General features: G+C 36.2%; 1 protein-coding gene across 1 annotated transcript in view; it reads left to right on the top strand.

The window, feature by feature from the left end:
• LOC107675522 (synaptotagmin-14-like) overlaps nt 1-17,551 on the top strand; it is a 42,652-nt gene extending 25,101 nt beyond the window's left edge. Inside the window, exons 4-10 of the mRNA XM_016469910.1 lie at nt 5,770-5,994; nt 11,047-11,088; nt 11,297-11,526; nt 12,844-13,293; nt 13,530-13,719; nt 14,291-14,347; nt 16,409-17,551. Of these exons, the coding sequence (XP_016325396.1) occupies nt 5,770-5,994; nt 11,047-11,088; nt 11,297-11,526; nt 12,844-13,293; nt 13,530-13,719; nt 14,291-14,347; nt 16,409-16,722 (1,508 nt within the window). The 3' untranslated portion in view covers nt 16,723-17,551. The remainder of the gene's footprint in view (nt 1-5,769; nt 5,995-11,046; nt 11,089-11,296; nt 11,527-12,843; nt 13,294-13,529; nt 13,720-14,290; nt 14,348-16,408) is intronic.
• Nucleotides 17,552-23,556: the final 6,005 nt, after the last annotated feature.

Consider the following 23,556-nt stretch of genomic DNA (forward strand, 5'->3'; position numbering starts at 1 on the left):
ATGTACTGGCTCTTCCAAGCTTTATAATGGCAGTGAATGGGGGTCGAGATTTTGAAGCCCAAAAAATGCATCCATGCATCATAAAATTACTCTGGTGGGTTAATAAAAGCCTTATGAAGCGAAGCGATGTGTTTGTGTGAGAATAATAATAATAATTATAATAATAATAAACTTTTCTATATTTTTAATTTAATTTTCTATAGCGCCTTTAAAAAGTAGCATCTCAAAGCACTTAATAAGATTAAATAATACAATTATACAAAAAAAATGCATTAAAGAAAATGAGATACAAAAATAAATAGGGATGCACCGATACCACTTTTTCCAGTACTTGCCCGATACCGATACTTTTAATTTGCTGTAATTCGCAATTTCATAAATAGAAGTCGCATTTTTTTTCATCTGAAATATGCAGCGATTTATTTTCCAAAGCCACTCATGTAATGCAGAAACACGCAAAACTTTATTTTCCAAAGCCACAGAAGCAAGCAAAACACGCGCAACGCGTGCACGTATTTGTACTGGTGCAGAAATCTCTAATAACCCTATTCTGCTGTCTGTTGTCGGTATTTCTTTGTCTGAATATGGCACTTATCACGTGCTGTGTGGTATCGGCATTTGGTATGGGGGCATTTTAACGAGTACGAGTACAGGAGCTCAGTATCGGGCCCGATACCAGTATCGGTATCGGTGCATCCCTAAAAATAAAATACCAGATAAGAACATGCTTTCAAAAGTTCAACAAGTAAAATGAAGAAAAAAATCCATATTTAAAACTTTATAAACCATAATCTCTAGCTTCCGCTAACTGTCATACACAAATTCACAAGAGAGTGGCATTCGAGCGTATGATATAGGCGTAGCGTAAGCTTACATATAAAGCTTGGAAGAGCCAGGACATCTTTTAATATAACTCCAATTGTATTCATCTGAAAGAAGGAAGACATATACACCTAGGATGGCTTGGGGGTGAGTAAATCATGGGGTGATTTTCATTTTTGGGTGAACTATCCCTTTAAGCCACATTTATAATGTCAAATATATAATGAATTATATACACTACTCTTCAAATGTTTGGGGACAGTAACATTTTTTAAAAATCAATTAATGTTTTTATTTAATTTGATCAAAAGTGACAGGAAAGGCATTTATAATGTTATTTATAATGTTAAATATTTCTATTTCAAATAAATGCTGTTTTTTTTTTGTTTGTTTTTTTACTTTCAGCATAAGAGACATAAGAGACCATCCCCAAACTTTTGGACTGTAGTATTTATTAAACTTGACCTGCTACGACACCTGTGTGAATTTGAGGGGACCTGAAAATTTGTTTTCAGCCGTTTTCAGTGTTTTGTATACAGACATTTTTAACCTGACGTCTAGAAGTATACAAAATACTTTTTAGTGTCACTGTAAAGGAAGGTTCAGGAAGTTTTTGTTTTGTAACTGTGGATATTATTAGTTCTAAAGGGAATATTGATTTTTTTTCCTGATGAATTGGTTGAGGTTTAGTATTAATGATGAAGAGAAACGGAAATGCCGGATGTACAGTATGGATTACCACCTCATCTGTAAACGTTTCATTGAGCTGGATTTAGCAAGAGTGTTTTGAACTCTTCACGCTGGTATTTTTAGCACAGTAGTGGCCATTCATAAAAAGACAACATGATTTATTTCTTTAATTTAGATTAAAATAACTTCATAACATTCTATGATGACTGAAACCAAATCGTGGTGTTTTTGAAGCTGAGAGGTCCAGGATAACATGAGTCCAAATTCCCAAATACTGCATGACAATCTCCAGAGAGGTAATTATCTGCTGAGCTCCAGATCAGAGTCTGTAAGAATTACTAACAGAGCTTAATTGGTACCACCTAGGCGTTGGAGAGGTTTATTAGAGAATTCTGGGATGGAACACTCCTTCCTGTTTGTCTGTCAAGTACGTTGGCGTGCTGAGCTGATCGGCTTGTGATCTTTAGTGCCGGACGTTGATCGGAGAGGACAGATACCACTGGCCAGTTATTAGATCAATAGTATGTGTGATGAATGTGTGTGTCTGAAAATGAACTAAGGGATCATGTAACATCCCTGAGAGAAAATCTGGGCAGAAATCCAAACATACTTACACTCCGGATCAAATGTCTATATTGTCAGTATATATGCACTCACACACACACACACACACACACACACATACAATAAAACTGGCTTGAATAAACTCAATGAACCATGCACATTTGTGCACACAACTACCTTTTGTTTAAACCATGAAGCACTCAATCACACCTACACACTTATACTGTTGACAGGGGCACTTAATGCCCACATGCACACACACATCCTACAGACAGGTTCTGGATCCAGGCATCACTGAGCTGCCCACACACAGCGCTTTACATAACTCTGCCAGCATCGGAATCAGTGGCATAATCAGAATGACATTTACTGGATAAGTATGTTTGCACTTATTTGACTTGGCGAGTCTATGACAAAGCACAATAAACATGGCTGTGTACTAAACATGAAATTGTAATGTTGTAGCATAGTGCAGTGGTTCTTCATTAACTGGCAAGTTGTGATGTAAAAAATTGCATATTTGTTTTGTTAGGGTTGCATGAACAGCAGAGCACAACAATGCTGAATGTGAATATTACCTGCAATGAACATTACTGTTTATATTCCTGATCCTTTCAGAAGTTTGGGATGTGTATGATTGTTTAATGTTTGTAAAAGTCTCTAATGCTCACCAAGGCTGCATTTATTTGATAATATTGTGAAATATTAAGATTTAAAATTAACTGTTTAATAATTAAAAAAAACAAATTAATTTAATAACAATCCTGTCACCTGTGATCCTTCACAAATCATTCAGTTATGATGATTTGCTGCTTAAGAAACATTTCTTCTTATTATCAATTTTGACAGTTGTACTGCTTAATATTTTTGTGGTAACCCTGATCAAGATTCTTTTATGAATAGAAAGCTCAAAACAACAGAATTTATTTGAGAAATAAAAATATGTTACTGTCACTTTTGATCAATTTAATGCACATTGTTTCAGTATTAATATCTTTCTTTCTTTCCGTCCAAACCTTTGAATGATATACTGTATATAGTAATTACCTTTTAGTAGCTTGTACTGTAGCAAAAATTATATATATTTATTTTATTTTCAGAAAAGTAGCTCGACAGTAGTTTAACTACATTAAATTAGGAATAGCTTGTATCTTGACAAAAGTAGTATCCACAGCATTGGTACAATGATTCTGGATCCTGAGTCAAAACCAGTTGAGTACCATGAGGAGAATGTGTGTTATATGTTGCTGTATAATCAGAACACAGGACACAGTATAAGTAAATATATACTAGTAAATGTTGACTCTTAATTGTGTTTAAGTGTCAATGTTTACTGACTGTGGCAGTTTGTAATGTCATCTGTAGTCATTTAGTGTGTCTGTGTGGCCAGTTGAGGGTAATGTCAGACTGGCAGTTTTTCACGTCTCGGCTCTGAGGTCCTGTAGGGATGCTGGCCACGATTCCTGTGTCACAGTCAAAGTGGATGAGAGGTCATTTAGGGATTATGCCAAAAAGCAGAACACCCTCTTCAGCACTACAAAGGGTATTCAACTTTACTCCCTGAAAAAATATGAACAGAACTCCTTTGCCCTCTGTCTCAGGGGAACATCTCCTTATGTTCGCTGCCAGATTTATCAGAGTAAATTTGCTGGATGAAAACTCTGAACCTGGTGTCAGTATTTCCCTGAACCATCTGCTGCATACATTACAGCTGCATAAACTACAATCATTATACATAATTACAATTATACATCGTAATATACGCACATCTGATTGTGCTCAAAGGCAATTTGGCTCATTTCTGGTTCAGTCTGTGTGTGGTTTGTGGCTGATTTTGGAAAAGCATAAATTACTGTCATGATGATGGGAGATTTGACCTCTCTGCCTCACCTCACCTGTGTAGCAGTTGTTTGAGTCAGAGCATGCTGGGATGTCTCACCTACTAGGATACTTTGTGTACTGTAATTGAGTTGCTTTATGAATATGGAAATTGTGTTAAAGATCATTTGTTTCCTTTTTGTTTTTTCTTTCTTTTAGGTGCTCAGATCATTTTTGTTTCAAATGTTTTTGCCATTTGAAGTAGTTTTTAACTGTAGGTTTTGAGCAGTCTACATGATCCAATGCCCAGCTTGTTTATTGAGGATTTTGAAATTAACATTCCATCGATGATAAATTTAATACTGGCCTGGGAAGTTGGACATTTTGGAGCAATCATAAATTGACCAATCAAACCTGCCATCCATGGCAGCATGGCATTTTTTAAGAGCTTCCAGCAAAGTCTCCCCTCCGTGTCCGCCATGTTGGAATCGGTGTCAGAAAAGGTTGACGACCTGGCTTATGCACTGAGTGATGTCACATTCACGGTGAGCGGAGAACTCGCTGAGCATGTCAACACCATCATCCACAAAGTTCAGGCTAAGGAGCTGAAGAGGATTCGTAGGAAAGAGGCAGAAGAGAAGGAGGCTGCAGCACGGCAGGCCCAGGAAAGATATCCTTTTCTGGGTAGAACTGAAATCCAGACCCAGGCTGCATCTGACCTAGAGAAGAACCCTGAGCCTCAGACTACAGGCAGCAACACCGGTTCAGTGCTCTCCACTGACACTGAGACCTTCTCTACAGAAAGCGACCTCTCACAGGCACCTGACACTCTGAAAGAAATGTTCAAAGTGCAAAATGGTGCCGATTCGCCTTCTGTACTACAACAAAATGGATCCTGTGTTAAAGAAAGAACTAGGTCCACTAAACTAAAAACATCTAGAAGCCCAGCAGATGGTTATGAGGAGAAGAAATCTAGTAATAGTGAGAGACGTGCTGAAGGTGAGAGGATGAGGCTGGCTGTTGACTTTTCCCCCAGTTATCTGAACTTCACTGGATGACTGTGTCTAAAAAAGGGAGCCACCATCTTTTCTGTCTTTAAAATCCACCTGGACTCTTTGAAACTTATCTGGTCTGTCTGATCTTTTCATCCAGTGGGAATGATCTCTGCTGCGGTCAAAATGCTGCTTTGCTTTCCCTCCCTTTTATCTCTATGGGAAGACTTGAACTCTCTGCAGTTGCTGACACTTAATATATATCTCTGTTTTATGCTTTTCTCAGTGTCTCTCTTTTATTCCTCTTTCGGTGTAAACAAATACAGGGGATTTGGTTTTCCTTCTTCAGCATTAATTATTCATGCATGTCACTGCCTCTCTTGGCCTCTCAAACTGAATTTCTACAGATGTTAATTGATCATTTTTGTAAAAAAAAAAAAAAAAGACATACTGTATTAATTACCTGCATGCTACCATCCTTATTATGTGAGAATGTTTTTAATTGTTAAACTATATCGCCCTCTAGTGTTTGTGCTGAAGATTAGAGGTGTTAAAAATCTGTTTTGTAGTGTTTGCAGTATGGCAATGCTCTTGAATTTAAGTTATACATTATATATAGATCTTTATTGCACTATTTCCTGTCGTCTTTATTACAACAGTATATTTATTTAAGTCATATTATTATTTTATTGCACATTTTCTCTTCATTGTCTCTTCTTTTGTTGCCTTTATTTGGTGACCAGCGTTACAATGTTTAAATAGGTTGTTGAGAAAAGGTGAACATTTGACTGCCTCAAATTATTTCTTCTTGTGCTCAAAGTACAAATGCTTATTCATATTGTTCTTAAATTGTCCCCCTTTCTTTCCTCGTTGTCTGTCTCAGATAAGAGTTATGTGAATGCAGACTATCACTGCTCGTCGTCAGATAGTGATGATGAGGTGATTGGCCAGTACCAGGAGGCCGTGTCTCGATCGCAGGGTCTCCGGGGTGGTTCAGCGGGGTCTAACTCACGCCACCAGAAGGGCTATGGCTGGGACACACGGCAGAAATACTGCCCCTTAGCAGCTGAATATGATGGTTACAGCAGCGAGGCCTCAGCAGATGATGGTAAATTTACACCTCACTCAAAAAAACGGCTTTCTCGCAGCTCATGTGACATTTATATGGGATAATGATTAAATTATGGGGGGGGGGGAGATCACATTTGTTGTGATCCAAATTAGCTTCAAGTATACCATGGTCGAATAGCAAACTCTGTGTGCTAAAATGGGTTGCTGAAGTTTTATACACTACCATTGAAATGTTTTGGGTCTTTAAGATTCTTTAATGCTTTTGAAAGAAGTTTCTTTTGCTCACCAAGGCTGCATTTATTTGACCAAAAATATAGTAAAACAAAAATATTGTGAAATATTATTACAATTTAAAATACCTGTTTTCTGTTTTAATATATTTTAAAATGCTATGGCAAAGCTGAATTTTCAGCATTACTCCAGTCTTCAGTGTAACACAATCCTTCAGAAACATTCTAATATGCTGATTTGGTGCTCAAGAAATATTTCTTGATTTTATTTCTATACTTTTCTTGATTATTATCAATATTGAAAACAGTGTTTGTTTGGAAGACCATTTTTTTGTAGCATTATGTCTTTAATGTCACTTTTGATCAGTGTAATGTGCCTTTGCTGAATAAAAGTATTGATTTAAAAAAAATCTTACGCACCCTAAACGTTTGAAAGGTAGTGTATATGTTTTGAATTTGACATCTGGGATGAATGGGCAAAGCAAATAAAATGGAACCCAAATAAAACTGTTTTCCATTACACTAGATGGCGCTACTCAACTACAAATCTCCTGCTGAGGGACGTTTGTTTTTCACTGGAATTTTGGCGTGACTCAGAATTTTTTTTTTTTTTTTTTTTTGAATTTTTTTTTAAGAACAGACAAAGTAGAAAAATCTTAATGAAACCTGTTTTCAATAAAAATAACTGTGGGTTGCTTTCTCTGGCAGGAGTGATTCTTACAGAGAGCAAAGGTTTAGATCATGACATATCAAATGAATCAGGACCGTTTTGGAAGAACAAACTATTTTTTGAACACACTTTTTTTTTACTTTCTTATACACAAACACACTCTCTTCCACAACACACTAGTTTAACTCACACAGAAAGATGAGAAAACAGAGTAAGAGAGTTCTTGGTTCTGTTCTAATCCTTACGGAAAGGGAGATTATCATGTTATTCTGTGTTTTAGAGGAAGATTGTGGTCTCTGCTTTTATATCCAACAGATAAATGGCTGTAAAATGATCATCTGTAATGGACAGGATTAGGGTTATTTTTTGTACTTCCAATTGCCTATTTCAGTTGTCTGCTGGAATCATTGCAGATACTCAGAGTAGAGTAGGGCGACCAGACGTCCCCGTTTTCCGGGGGCAGAACACCAAAAACCGGGACTGTCCCTGGGAAAAAAATGTCCCCGTTTTACCCAGTGATACTCACTGCAGAGTCAAATGACTTCCAGCTCCTCCTATCTGGATGTCTAACGGGGTGGAGGGATAGGGTTAGGGTGTGGTTGGATATTCTAGCTCCACCCATTAGGCAATAATTATATTCGCTCCTCCTTGCTGGACGTCTGTCTCCACCCATATGCTCTGCAGTGAGCAGCCTCTCCGTTTTACAGCACGTTCAAAACAATGATTACTTTCACCAGCAGAGGGCACTGCGAGCTATACTGATTACTAGTCACGTGCCATTACTAACTTTGAGGAGAGCAGAGTGCTATTATCATCAATTATCAAAAGAGACAGTGTTACTGGTTTCAAGGTAGTCACATACTAACTATAGCACCCCCACTGGTAAAGATCCATTTCCAAAAGCATAAACATAAAAGAACTTGGAAAAAATAACTGAAAAAAGTTGTGATTAGGCTACTTTATACTCACAGTTGAAAATGTGAAAATGTTAAAGGACTCGGAGACATATCATGCCCCTTTTTACAATATGTAACATAGGTCTCTGGTGTCCCCGGAATGTGTCTGTGAAGTTTCAGCTCAAAATACTCAACAGATCATTTATTATATCATTTTGAAAATGCCTATTTTGAATGGAAGCAGAAACAGCTGTTTTTGGGCCTGTCTCTTTAAATGCAAATGAGCTGCTGCTCCCCGCCTCCTCTTCCAGAATAGAGCTGCACCATTACAGCTCGTACCGCTAAAAAACATCTGTTTTGGTTCTGATTATCATGTTTATCGCGCTGAAATCATGCGTTTTAAACCATATGAGTTTAAACTTCACAGAACAGTTGGCATGTTTTGCTCAAACTTTCGCCATGACATTGTCGCTTGCGAAAACACAATAACAGCGCTGTGGGTGTAAGTTTACAGATTAAGGGGCGGTAATATTATAATGAGATCCCTTTGCCACGTCACCAAGGGAGCGAAATCAGACTCGCTGGTTTTCTCAGATGCTTGCAGAAAAAGGCTTCCCAAAACAAAGTTACTGGGTTGATCTTTTTCACGTTTCCTTGGTTGGTAGATGCACTGGGGACCTGATTATAGCACTTAAAACCTGGAAAAGTCAGATTTTCATGATATGTCACCTTTAAATACTGTCAGAAAATGTTAAAAATATTTGTTAAATACCGTTTCATTTATCATATGTTCTTATATTTATTGTTTTATTTTTAATGTTTTTGTATAATTTTGCTATAATCCTATTTTGATCTGTTTACTTTTTGCAATAGTTACTATTTACTTTTCATAGTGTGCTTTCTGGTGAATTGTAGGCTGATTAATAAACTAAGATTAGTTTGATCCTCAAACATCATTGTATATATTATTTATGATATTAATATATGGAAAACATACACAAATATATTGTCCCTGTTTTGTAATTAGTAGATAATCACAAGTGAGATTTCAATGATATTTTGATCACTGAACTAGGAAATGTCCCCGCTTTTCATTTCAGAAATCTGGTCACCTTAGAGTAGAGTAAACACAGAAGAGAGATTACAGATGGCTATGAAGAGAAAGAAGGAAAATGTGTCAAAGGGAAGCGCTGTCAGAAAGAAAAAAGCAGGAAGCTGGTGGATATGTCTCTTTGATTTCCCCCTCTGTTTCTGTGAACTACTGCACAAAGAGACAGATAGAGCCGCATGCTTTTCTCATGAGCTGTTTTCCTGGAGGCAGAAGAGGCTGTAGCCTCAGGCTCAAGCTAACACACATTTACATATTGCTTGAATGCTCACAAACATACAAAAACACACACAAACTTATACTGTGCACACAAACTTATTCTTACACACTCATGCATAACAAATGAGCTGAGTGTTTGCTGTTAGAACCAAAGAGCCTTATAAAACCTTGCTAAAGCATTAGCTTTCCCATTCATAGCAAGCTGCTTGGGAAAATCAAGTTAACTGAGCCGTAAATGTCTTGTTACTAATCGCTCAGTGAAGTCCTGCTGATACTGAATATTATAGTTATGGCATATATTCTTGACATAATGTCTGACATGAGAGTTGATCAAAACATCATTGAGATGTAGGGCACACATTTCTCTTGCTCTTGTTCATAGCCTGAGGTTGAAAATACTAGTGTTTATGATCAAAGACGTCCTTCAGCATTGAGACACAGAAGGCAAGCGGACATGCTCCTCCATCATCTTAATCATAGTGATATTTCTTTCCTCCTTCCTCATTAAAAGTGAATTTTATTTCTGAGTTTCCATCTTTTGTACTGTCATATCTTGATATATCTTCTCTGTTTCAGGATTATGAAATGTGTAAAAACAAAGAAATGTTGTGATGTAAAATGAAGAAGTAATATTTCTGATTCTGCTCTATTTCTAGGTCATAAGTAAATTTGTGACATTGTTCATGTGAACTCCAGATGTTCTTGCTTCCACTGAAGCACAAGATTCTCTTTGGATTATTCTCAAATCATGCTGGAGAACATGTATCAGCATTTGAATTTGCACAAACAGCTCAAGTGCATGCTGTCATTAAAGCATTAATAATAATAATAATAATTTCCATTACAAATTGTATTATCAACATCATTTTAAAAGTTAAAATGCAAAAACAGTTGATTATTTTTGTATTATGAACATTGCTAATAGTAATGCTTTATTATAATTATTATTATTGTTATTCTAATAACAAATGCCATTATTATTTTATTATTATTATTAAAGTTTACAATTATTTTGCTAATAATGCAATTTGTAACAAAAAATATATTCAATGAGAAATAATGAAAATTATTATTACTGAGAACTAGCATCTAGGAAGTGAGGGAGTTTAGAGAAAGTGGATAACTAATCCCCCACTTGAAAATTCACAGCATCAGCAATGTCTCTTCCCTATAGTCAGAACCAGTTATCCCAGCCACACTCCAACAGAAGCGTGTCTGTGTGTGTGAGAGAGAGAATGCGCAGTATTTATGAGATCGCTAAATCTTCCTGTCCTGACCAGCAGCATGTTACTATGGCAACAGCCAATTGGTTCATTCTCTTTACAGAGCAGTTTAACTTGTATGGTGAATGCAGGTAAATCAGGCCACGTTCTGCCATTCATCTCAATTTCAGAGTCTCACAGAGCCACTAGCAGCATCAGCATATCCTCTAATTTTCTTCATTTGACATGATGAAATACACTGATTTGTTTAATTTAATCATATGCATACACATACGCAGCAGTTTGTAGCTCTTGGAGGACAACTGAATGATTTATGAAGATGCAGGTGTAAGAGATAGTCTTACTACACTGTAAAATCAGGTTTTGACCTTTCTTGAATTAAGCTGAGAGTTTCAAATATCCATTCCATTTTAGGCTTTCTTTAGAGAGCTTTGAATGCCATATAACAAGTTGTATCATAAATTACAATCCTAATAGATATCTATCTGGTCTCATAAAAACACTAAGGCTGCAGGTTCAGTCTCGTGTGAGAATGAATGACATTGAGTTACTGAGATCACGATCCTGCTTCACTCTGCCGTTTGCATAAAGCTGAACTCAAAGTTACTCCAATTAATGCACTTTCTAAATTATTTAAGATGATATTTGCCATTTCCTGTCCCACATTTTTGCTTTTAAATATTGCCTGAGAACACTGGTTTAAATGGCACTAAATGGACCTCTCTGACTTTCCTCCTCATCAGTAAACTGTATCCAGCGGATGAGACGGACTCCACCATTGGATGAGCTGCAGCCTATATAATATATACAATTTTGAAAATATTTTAATATTTTATAATAAAAAAGTTATTTTTTACATATTTTAAGATATATATATATATATACTGTATATATAATTAAAAAACATTTTATTTTTTATTTTAACATTTTTTTCAACAGATATAAAGGTGAGTACATGGTGAATGAAATTTCAGTTTAAAGCAAATGATCTGTAGCTGCAGCCTCCACCCTATCAGGATGAGGATGGGTCACCACGTATGTCGTGCACACCCTCGGACCTCGGCGATGCCAAATGTGACCTTTCCCATGGGAGCGAGAGCCCCAGACACAGCTATGGAAAATCTCCAAGTGAGGTCAGCGGAGCACAGGAAACAGAGAGTTTCCTTAACAAGGGCTATGAAGAAGATGTTCCCAGCGACAGCACTGCTGTACTCAGCCCAGAGGTGTGTGTTTCAGCAAAGAAATCTGTATATGCACAAATCACTTACTGCAAAGATGAAAGTTCCACATCACCAGGGGTCTCATGGACCTATTTTGTTTGAGGCAGCTCCAGTGGCAGTTCAACTCACTTGGTGACCCTAGGTGAGATTAGACGTGACCAAAGAATATTCTAAAAACTATTATTGCGTAAATTAGTTTTATAGCATAAATATAGTCTAAATTAATTTGTATGCAAATTTATTGTAAAAATTATTATTGATAAATATTCATAATATATGAAAATATTAAAAAACAAGGACCAAATGTAATTTATAATTAATATATAGTTTAAGTACATACAAATTAATATATATATATATATATATATATATATATATATATGTGTGTGTGTGTGTGTGTGTGTGTGAAATAACAATAATTCTATATAATATATACAATTTTGAAAATATTTTAATATTTTATAATAAAAAAGTTATTTTTTACATATTTTAAGATATATATATATATATACTGTATATATAATTAAAAAACATTTTATTTTTTATTTTAACATTTTTTTCAACAGATATAAAGGTGAGTACATGGTGAATGAAATTTCAGTTTAAAGCAAATGATCTGTGTATTTGGACTGATCAAATTTAGACATGTAAATGGTGATTCTCTGCCACAGTGGTCTGTGCTAAATTCATTGTTACATACAATCTAACATTGTTACATACAAAATATCAAACATATTAATACTTTTTTGTAAGTTATATTCTAAATTCCCTCAACACCCCACTTTAAAAAAACATTTATTCAAAAACATTCAAACTGTTTTATAGTGAGAAGCTCATTTAGATTGGTCTTTTTTAGTTTAGTTCAACTCTGTTTTTAGGGCATTGTTGTCATGTGTAATTAGCTTTGGTACTTAATGGTTTCATTACCTTAAGAATAAGATCACATGCATACAAACACAGATGCATGCACTAACGACTTCATAATTTAATATGCATGTGCTGTAGACACCTCTGTAATAATTTATATGTTTACAGCAGTGTGATGCAGCAGTGAATGTACTGAGCCACATCCTCTGTCTAACTTTGTTATATGAATGACAGCAATACAAATCTTGTCGTAGCCATCAGTCATTGAAAATGTTTTCATACATCATCGAATATGTGTTTTTAAGATTTAAAGCGGTCATATAAGAGCCCATATAAATGTAAACTCCTGCACAGGTACCATATTCATCTACTTGACATGCACTACCTCAAGCCTCAGATGGTAACTGTTACTCCCTCTAAATCTATTATTTTTTCTATCAATCATCTCTGTAGAATCTGTCTGCACGTGGATCGGCGGCTCAGCTTCCCAAAGGTTATGACCCTGAGCCTCTTGCTCAGTATGGAACTCTCGACGTCATCTTCAACTACGATTCGTCTGACCAGTGTCTGTCCATCACGATAACAGCGCTGACGGACATTCCTTCTCTCAAACGGGTGGGTAACATCTCCTGGCAGGTGCATCTGGTGCTGCTGCCCACCAAAAAACAGAGGGCAAAAACCATCATCCAGCGTGGCCCCTGCCCTGTCTTCACAGAGACATTTCACTTCAGCCATATCGAGTCGGAGATGATCGGGAACTATGCCGTCCGGTTCCGCTTGTACAGCATCCGCAGGGTGAAGAAGGAGAAGGCTCACGGGGAGAAGGTGTTCTACCTCACCAAACTCAACCTGCAAGGCAAGATGTCAGTCCCCATCATACTGGACCCCTGCTGCAACATACCTGTGAGTGTGATAAAATGTTATGTCCATAAGATGTAAACTACTAAAAATGCTTCTTTCTAATTTAATACATTTTTTATATATATATATATATATATATATATATATATATATATATATATATATATATATATATATATATATATATATATATATATATATATATATATATATATATATATATATATATATATGTGTGTGTGTGTGTGTGTGTTAAACAAAGATTATGTGTGTCCCAGGGCAGTGACTCTCAGGCAAGCATGTCAGATGTATCGTGCAGCGAGACAGCCTCGTCGTTCCCGTCTGCTGGTCAGGGGTCGGCTCCGGAGATCCTGCTGGGGCTTGTGTACAACTCCACTACGGGACGTCTCTCTGTGGAGGTCATCAAAGGAAGCCACTTTAAAAACCTGGCAGCAAATAAACCTCCCAGTGAGTCCAAAATCTGTTTAACATGATTGCTTTAGATAGCCATTCCAGAGCACTTCACCATCAGATCAGTCTTGTGTTTCCTGTATCATCTTATATAAGGTTTGCAGGATCAAATAGTGTCACCTCTCACCTTTTGACCTCAAAGGTGCTCCCTCTTTCTTTCTCTCTCCATAATTTTCTGTCACCCTTCTGATAAATGCTGCCATAAACAAACCTTCCCAAAGCTTCCGTCACACTTCAGTCAAAGAGCGCAATAAGATAAGAGCCTTCAGAAAGCACTCATAACTGCTCATAAATACCATCATGTCATTAAACGACATTCACCTTGTAGTTTCAGATAGCGTTATGAAATGGTGATGAAGGCTGCATGTTTTTCTTATGCATTGGCCCTTAACCTGAAGTGATGCAGTGTGCTTTATGAACACGTTACAGCTGACCTAATGTGATGTCATTGAACCTTCAGACCTTCTGACCCGCTCTTTTTCTCCTGCTGTTGTTGATATTCTCTCTCTTTCTCCCTGATGTCTGCCGATCCCCTCTGCTCTTGCTGTCACTCCTCTCCTGTTGTCAGATGGTTTGTTCTGTTGTCTAAAGCACTTGATAGGTGGGCAGGTGTACATAATCCGAGGTGAGTTTTCTGTGGCTAGCTACCTTTATCAGCATCGGACGCTGTTCATCCATCTTTCTGTTTTCATGTGTCCTCTCTTCATCATCGATCCTTGTTTTTAGACTGGCGAGCACTTCTACATGGATACTGAAGGTTTGACCTTCTGGAAAATTTGAGTGCAAATTAGTGTAAAACTCAATACAGGAGGAAGATTTAGAAAACATGTGAAATATGTTATCCATTCGGTCTTCATCCATGGAGAAGGTTAAAACGCTGTTATTTTAGACATTATGTTGGATGGTATGCTGTTATTTTCTGTCCTCTATAGTGATGTTTGCATGTGTCCCCTAACCATGTGTCTTTTTCTTTAATGTTTGGATTTTTTAAACACATTTACTAGATCATTTGCTTGGATCATTTGAATCTTTCCTGTCATGTGACTGGTAGTTGCCAGAAAGATGTAGAAATCTTTGTAGACTTGTTGTCATGTGATTCTTCTGTGTTTGGAGTTTTGGGATCTCACTGTTAACTTAAGATATAAATTAAATATGTTTAAAACACTTTTATATTTGGATTTTTTTTCTATTATTATTATTATTAATTTAATAAATCTTTATTATTATATTTTATTATTATTCATAATAATAATAATCAAATAATAATAATTTGATAGTATTATTACTATTTTAATATTTAGTCATATTTAGGATACAAAAGTTGCAAAAAGGATGACCAGGATTTTAGGTAATGTGACATACTGTAGACTACTAGAAGTTGATTTCTGTGGCTGTGACAGGAAGTGTTCAGATTCCTGAATAACTGCATCACAGTGTTTAATCAACCCTCCTTAACGGTTAATGAAATCCTTTCACATTCAGCTTGAGGAGCTGGAGATGATTTCCTCAGTGTCAGGTATGAGTCTGTGTTCCCATCTCTGAAATCAGCGCTTCTTTAGCTCGGCTCTTCTATTAGTTGGAAAAATAGAGGAGAGTGAAACATTTTCTTGAAAACGCAGCAGGATGACTCCACAGGAAGCCCGCACTCGATGACTCGTGGAACAGAACCGTTGCCCTGACACAAAGACACAGAGAATACTAACGTCTGTTGTATTGTAGTGTATTCAGGCAGGGCAGCAGAAAGCATGCTCAGAGGAGTTCAGCTGCACTCTGAATTAAACCTGGTGAAAGGCCCCGAGCTACCGCAGAGTCTGCTCTGATTGCATCTGTAGAGTCGCAGTTCAAAAGGTTCTGAAAGGAGAAGACAGAGGAGTGATGCGGGACTCAATTATTAATCAGTGAGCATTGATTCGCGCCGAGCGTTAATGCAAAAAAGAAACTGAATGGCCCATTTTCAGCCAATAAATTTCATCCTGTATTAATGAATGGAATAATCAATTGCTTTTCAGATAAATTGAGAGACTGAAGCGTTGCCAGGCTGGAACCGTAGCGTTGAAAATGTTATATCCTGTTACTTAATTTAACGTCCTCACTTCCGAACCTACGGGTTTTGTAATAGTATTATCTTTTTGTAATTTTTCCCAGCTGAAAACTTTTATTTTATTTTATTTTATTTTACTTCGTTTTTTTTTTTTCCATTTTTCAAATCTGAATTATTGTCTTGTTTTGCAGTTAAAAGAAATGTCTAAACAGCCTTAAAACAAGATATAGTTATTTTATAAAACTATACTTTCTATATCTTGTCACTAACGCTGAGTTTTCTTGTTTTTAAGAATAAATCTAACAAAACACTGTTACAAAACAAATTAACATATAAAACAATTTCCCAATTGGGTAAAAAGAAATGATATTGTTATATATTATATTATATTATATTATATTATTATGTATTTTCTTTTTTAATATTAGACAATATTAAAATGTATATTTAAAAAATATATTTTAAAGAAAAAAATCAAAATACTGATTGGGAAAATCATTGTAAGCAAGTGCTGAGGAAAGTCATTTCAAATTTCTCATGGTCAAATCAAATTTAGTCTTGACTGATTTGATCGTAAAAGTTTTAGGACTACTGGTCATAGTATGAAATGTTCTCTGACTGACATCCTGTTTCATCCTGTTTCAGACACTTATGTAAAGCTGACTCTACTGAACTCAATGGGTCAAGAGATGTCAAAGTGTAAGACGTCCATTTGCCGAGGCCAACCCAACCCCACCTACAAGGAGACTTTCGTGTTCCAAGTCGCTCTGTTCCAGCTCTCCGACGTCACACTCATCCTGTCGGTCTACAACAAGCGCAGCATGAAACGGAAGGAGATGATTGGATGGATCTCTCTGGGGCTGAACAGCTCTGGGGAGGAGGAGCTGACACACTGGACACAGATGAAGGAATCGAAAGGACAACAGGTGTGTCGATGGCACAGTCTTTTGGAGTCCTAGAATGTCAATAAGTGATGGCAATGATGTGTGTAATGGCGTGGGGGACAGAGAGCAGGTCAAGCCCTCGAACAGGCCCAAGATGACAGAGCTGGCCCTCACTGCAGTGCATTATGAGAAACACGAGTAGTTCTGGGGATGTAATCTGCTCTCCTTCACAATGCATTGTGGGAAATGGGTTAGAGAAAATTGTGAGAACAGGGTTAGAGATGCCACACCGTTAATGGAGGAAACACTAATGAGACATAGTTGTATGTTTATTTAGATATTTATTTATATTTATTTTTTCTGTTTTTGTTCTGCTTAAGATTGTTCTAATGGGGTTGTGGTGTTTTAGGCACCGTAAGAGAGAAAGAACGAACAAATATATGTGTAGGTTTCAGACATGAAAGATCTGCAGAGGTGAGATGAGTTAAATATCATGGCTCAGATTATAACTGGTGTCCTAAGATTACATTACTCTGACCTACCAAAGTAGTACAGGGGTACAATTACTGTCAGGTTCACTAGATGCCATTCTGAGGCTTTTTAATAGGAACTCTGACAGATGTATCTATATGAATGGCTGGGTTCCTCAACATGTGATCAGATTGTCTAGATCTTGTTCTAATATGTGATTTAGTTTATTCCACTTTGAAATGTAGTGCCAATTCAGGTTTCACCACATACAGCCTGTCATCCAGCGTTATATGTCAGCTATTTTATTTCCCTCATTCTGAATTTAATAATTAACTATCAGAAACACACCACAAAACAAATAGATAATTCATTCAAATATAACATTAACAGCCAATAAGGATTGTTTTACTTTTGTTTTACCTATACTTTTCTAGAAACACCTAAATATAATAATATTATATATAATAATATATTTATGACACTTTTAATATAATAATACCCTTATAATGAAAGTATGATTATGTGAAAATAGATAAATTATTTGTTTGACATATACAATCATAATATGAAACGCATTATAAAACTTAAAAAAAAAAATCTTTATCTACTGTACATGAAAACTCTGTAAAGCATTTCCTTATTAATTTTGTATCTATTATATTTTAACTATACATTATAAAAGAAATCCCTTAAATACCTAATAATTCTAAAAAAAAAAAAAAAAAAAAAAATTTTAAAGTAATATAATATCAATACAAAATTGGTGATAATTGAATTATACAATATTGACCACAATGTTTTCACAACTGTAAAGGCACAAAGAATGATAACTATAACAATAACCATAACAACTATATTAGTGTCCGCACCAACAGACAGTAATGTTCTGTCGATGCAATGACAAATGGGATTTAAAACACCATTCCTGATGAAGAACATTGAGCACATGAATCATCAGCTCTTACTTTGACTTTAGAGTCAAATCTGTGACTGTTCAGAATCACGAGACCATTACGAAACCATTTTTGAATAGTTTCACATGGTGAAATGAAGGCTGCATTAAGTTAACAGTTTATAATATGGGTGTGTATTTGCCATGCTTTTACAATAGACTGTTCCCTCTTTTATATTGAATTTGTGTGATCTTACAATCCTGAATGTTCAAGTTTAGTACCTGAGACCTAACACTCAGTACTGCAACAGTAGAGATGCAGAATGCCAGTGTTCTGGCTGAATGCCCTGTTGTGGACCAGTGATGAAACTGTGAGGGTGTTTAGAGTATGTGATGGCAAGGAGGCTTCTCGGCGCTTTTGCTCTGTCTTTACACGTGTCCAGATCTCTGTGCGGTCAACCTGTGAAGTCTGTCTTGAACTAGTTTCTTTCCTTTCTTGAGCGATGGTCAAATTCACTCAGTGATTGTTACGTACTGTAAATGGCACATAGATTTTGCTGATCTATTTTTGTATCTATATATCTGAGAAAATGGACTAATTTCTTGGTAAATGTATGAAGCTCTGTGAGCAGTATGACTTGAGTTGTAGACTTTGTTCTACTTTCACAGTTCAGTTGATTTCCCTTAAGTTCCCTTTGGTTAAAAGAACTGTTTTATTAGTGAATGTGTCCCTCATTCAGTGTGCTGTTTCAAAATATGGCAAGATAAATGTTCAAAAACAAACAAAAAAGACCTTCACCTTCTCGTCCCTTTTACAGTCTTGCAGGTCGACAGAAAAAAAGCATGAGTGTGAGAGAAAAGGGGAGTGTAGGTTCGGTGTGATGTTACATACTGTTATGTGTATTCTTAGCTCTGCTGATGTCATCTTTTCAGGTGATGATGTATAAAAAAGAGAGAGAAGAAAAAAGTCAGGTATGGCAAGTAGCTGGACTCTGAGCTGGTATGTTTGTACTAGAATTAAGCACATTTTTAGGGCACATAATTATAGTCATGAAACACATTTTATGAAAGAGTCTCAGACTGGGATGGTCCTCAGAGAGTCACAAATGAACAATATCTCCCTTGCTGACCATGTCCCACGAAACGCACAGCTGGGCTGAGCTTTCCCTCTCATGCTGGGACTGGGAGATGTTCTCAGTTTCTTCTTGGCAAACAGTAAATAGTCTCCATTTTATTTTACCATTCCGTCAACTTTTAAGCCAGAGATGATGCCACAGCTGTCAAAATTACAGTGACTTAATACAGCACAATGTTGAAATGTAGGATGTTAAATGCATCAAGACTAGAAAACAGCTGTCACATGAGATGAGACCTCATGCAGATATGGCTTCCAAATTATTTTCCCACTATAAATGAGAATCTCATTGTAGCTACAGTCAATCAGTTAAATAGGTTGGTTATATGGCACTGCCAGCCTGCAGTTCCTCAGACTCAACCCTCCCAGTAGCTTCTGACCAGTCCAACTTTAAAGGGATAGTTCACCTTAGATATAACATTTTTGCTGTCATTTACTCACCGTCATATTGTTTTAACCCTGTATTATTTATAGGAGACATATTATGACCCTTTTTACAATATGTAATATAAGTCTCTGGTGTCGCCAGAATGTGTCTGTGAAGTTTCAGCTCAAAATACCCCACAGATCATTTATTATATCATTTTGAAAATGCCTATTTTGAATGGAAGCAGAAACACGCTGTTTTTCGGGCCTGTCTCTTTAAATGCAAATGAGCTGCTGCTCCCCGCCTCCTCTTCCAGAATAGAGCTGCACCATTACAGCTTGTACCTGCTAAAAAACATCTGTTTTGGTTCTGATTATCATGTTTATCACGCTGAAATCATGCGTTTTAAACCATATGAGTTTAAACTTCTGATATACGTTTTTTTTGAGAGCACACATCCGAAGCACACGGACAGAAAGCGGCTGTCACAGCATGTGAGTGCTAATCTAAGTTCTCTTTCACACACAAGTTTACGTTAAAAACACACGAGTTACAAAAACAGTCGGTTATGTCTATGAAGGTAAACAGTTGGGAAATAAATCGCATGTTTATTTTAGATCTGTGTGACATGAGCAAAATACATTAAATAAATCAATAAATCCACTGCTCTGTTGTCTCCTCTGAGGCTGGGACTGTAAATAGTGTTCTGTGCTCGTCTGTGCAGCCAAAGACAGAACAGTTAGCATGTTTTGCTCAAACTTTCGCCATGGCATTAGAACTGGTACACCGTTGTCGCTTGCGAAATCAAATGAAGGCGCCGTGAGTGGAAACGTACAGATTAAGGGGCGGTAATATTATAATGAGATCCCTTTGCCACTCACCAAGGGAGCGAAATCAGACGCGCTCGTTTCTCAGATGATTGCAGAAAAAGGCTTCCCAAAACAAAGTTACTGGTTTAATCTTTTTCACGTTTCCTTGGTTGGTAGATGCACTGGGGACCTGATTATAGCACTTAAAACCTGGAAAAGTCAGATTTTCATGATATGTCACCTTTAATGAAACACAAACTGAGATGTTAGGCATAATGTCCAAGCTGCACTTTTCCACATAATGAAAGTGATTTGTACTTCCATGCTCTGAGACTTCTAAGTCTTCTGAAACTATATGATAGTTTGTGTGGAACAGACTAAAATTCATAGTTCACTGATAAACATCCCTTCTGTCAGAGCTCATTATGTCTAAAAGTGCAAATTTTTACAATGAATACAAGCACAAATAACATTTAAGGGTTCTGATTGAGGGGGAAGATTTTTAGTGAATACTGGCTTAAATCATGGCCTGTTCCACTATCATACACTGCTATTGAAAAGTTTCGAGTCAGTAAGATTTTTGTTTTTGAGAGAAGTCTCTTACGCTCACCAAGGCTCCATGTGTTTGATCGAAAAAAGGAAAAAAAATTAAAATTGTGAAATATTTTAGCCATTTAAAATGCAGTTTTTCTATTTAAATCTATTTTAAAATGTATTTGTGATGGCAAAACTGAATTTTCAGCAGAAACATCAGTGTCACATAATCCTTTAGAAATCATTCTAATATGCTGATTTAATGCTCAAGAAAAATTTATTATCAATGTTGAAAACAGTTGTGCTGCTTATTGTTTTGTGGGTCATGATTGTTAAGTTTAAAAAAAGAACAGCATTGCATTGAATTATAATTTTTTTAGTAACAATGTAAAAATATTTTGTAACTTTTTATCAATTGTGAATGCATCTTTGCTGAATAAAAGTATTAATTTCTTTTAAAAACTTAGTTACCCCAAACTTTTACAAAAGTGTATGTCTTTAGAGGACTTGGAATACAGCATACATATGGAATAGAAATGAACTGCTTTTATGATGCTTAAGTTGGAACTTTTTTTTTTTTGAGCTTGGTCGTATAAATCACCACCTACTTTTGAAATGTACAAAATAATCATTATATTTAACTTGAAATTATTAAAATGGGATCTGAACAACACGAGGGTGTGTGAATAATGACAAGATTTTCATTAGGAACTAGATGTTATAATTCTAGTTTTAGAATTCTCAAACTACTTCAGCACGTACAGACACTGGTATGCAAAGCAAACGCTCTGCTGATCTGACTGAGGTGTCTTAAGGAGAGTCGTTTCTTTACATCTTGACAGATGAAACGGCATTTTCTCTTATAATGTTTAATGTGTGTGAATGAGTCTTTCCAGTGCCTGATAAGAGCTCACAGCTGTCACAGCTTCTCTCCCACCACTCTGCAGTAGTCTGTATGTAAGAAGATGTAAGTATTTAGACAACAGAACAGTGACGGTCATTTAAAGAACCCATCTTATTCTGAACTCAAGTGACAGGGATTCTGTTCAGTTTACAGAACCAATAAACACCAGCATAAAGAAGTTTTAGGATTTATTGCACAAGAAGCATAGCACACACTCTCCCTGTGCTCTCTCTGTGTCCCAACGTGATTCAGGTTTAACATGCCATTGGCACCTTCAACTTTCACAAGGTGTGTTCCAACTAAAACCAGTTTTAAACGTTTTATACATTTTCTGAACATTATGTATATGTTTATATTTGCAATTATTTTAATTTTGCTGTTTCTGTTTATTCTCAAAATGCGTTAAATGAATTGTCTGATTACCCACCGATTCAGTCGGTGCCTTACTTTTCTCTGGAGAACGTTTTTATGATGTTTTTGAAATGTTGCAGCGATGTTGTGTCACCTTGTGTATTCATATTTCTGTACAACTGCTGTAATTTGATTTGTAAATGAAGTCTTACACGATACATTAAAAAGATGCATTTGTATTCTGTGCATTTGTATTATTTGGATTCTGTTTTGAAAAGAAACCCATCTGCTACTCTTTGTCGTCTTTGTCTGCCTGTTTTTATTTCAAGGAATGTAAGATTGTCTTAAGGAAATTCGGGATTTCGTTTTAGTTTTTAGTCTCCCTCACAATTTTATGAAATACGAGCCCCATGTTGAAGAACATTTTTCAAGTTTGTTGGGAGTAGAAAAACCCTGTCTGCTAATGGACAAGGAACCAAAGGTTCAGCTTTTATAGCAGTAATAATGCAATAAATATTTTAGGCTTAGGCACACTACACTGTAAGGTAAAAAAAAAGGGACATTGTCCAGTCATTTTATGCACAATTCCATTAACTCACATAAAAACAATGCAATTAAGTGGAAAATTCAAAATACATGTAAACATTGTGCCATATTTTTACAGATTTGTTTTTAAAGTGTAGCAGTTATGCTTAGACACACCTACTCAGTCTTATTACTATTAAATACCAAATGGAAATTTGGGAATTATGTAGCAAGAAAGGAAAACTGCATATATATATATATATATATATATATATATATAGTTTTTTTAAATCAAAATAATCTTATATTTTAGCAGTAATTTATTTGTCATTATTTTTATATTTATTGTAAGAGGTCAAGAAGAAGCACTGGGAAAAACTACACCACCATGTGGTGCTACATAAAGCCTGTGAGCAAAAATCCAGTTGTCAGATGACTAAATCCTCCGTTGAGTCCAAAAGTTTTGGAAACAGTGTCAAAGACAAATTTCTGTCAGCTACAGATGATGAAATTCTGTGGGGCTGAGTTTAGTAGACAGTGACGTTTTTTTATTTATTTATGAGGGCAACTGTTTTGCCTCACACATTCCTTTTTACACACATTTCACATCCTTCTCCTTTCATATGCACTTTGGATGCTCATAAATATGTAGATGTCACTACCCGAAGTGTGTGTCTGCGTGGGGGTGGTGTATTTTGAAGGGCCCATTAAACTTTCGCTTTAATCCTGAGGGAAAGAGCTCTCTTCGAATTGCTTAAACATGGACAGCAGCTCCGTGCAAGTCAATATTTATTCCTCGCTGCTTGGCTGGAGTGAATAAAGAGAGATGAAGAATTGAACTCTGTGACCTTACTACCATAATGTAGCAGAAACCGAAGCATGCTGTCAGATCAAGAGCTCTAGTAAAGGATGGATAGACAT

This window comes from Sinocyclocheilus anshuiensis, unplaced genomic scaffold, assembly GCF_001515605.1.
Source record: "Sinocyclocheilus anshuiensis isolate Anshui unplaced genomic scaffold, SAMN03320099.WGS_v1.1 scaffold1097, whole genome shotgun sequence".
NCBI classification, from domain to species: Eukaryota; Metazoa; Chordata; class Actinopteri; order Cypriniformes; family Cyprinidae; genus Sinocyclocheilus; species Sinocyclocheilus anshuiensis.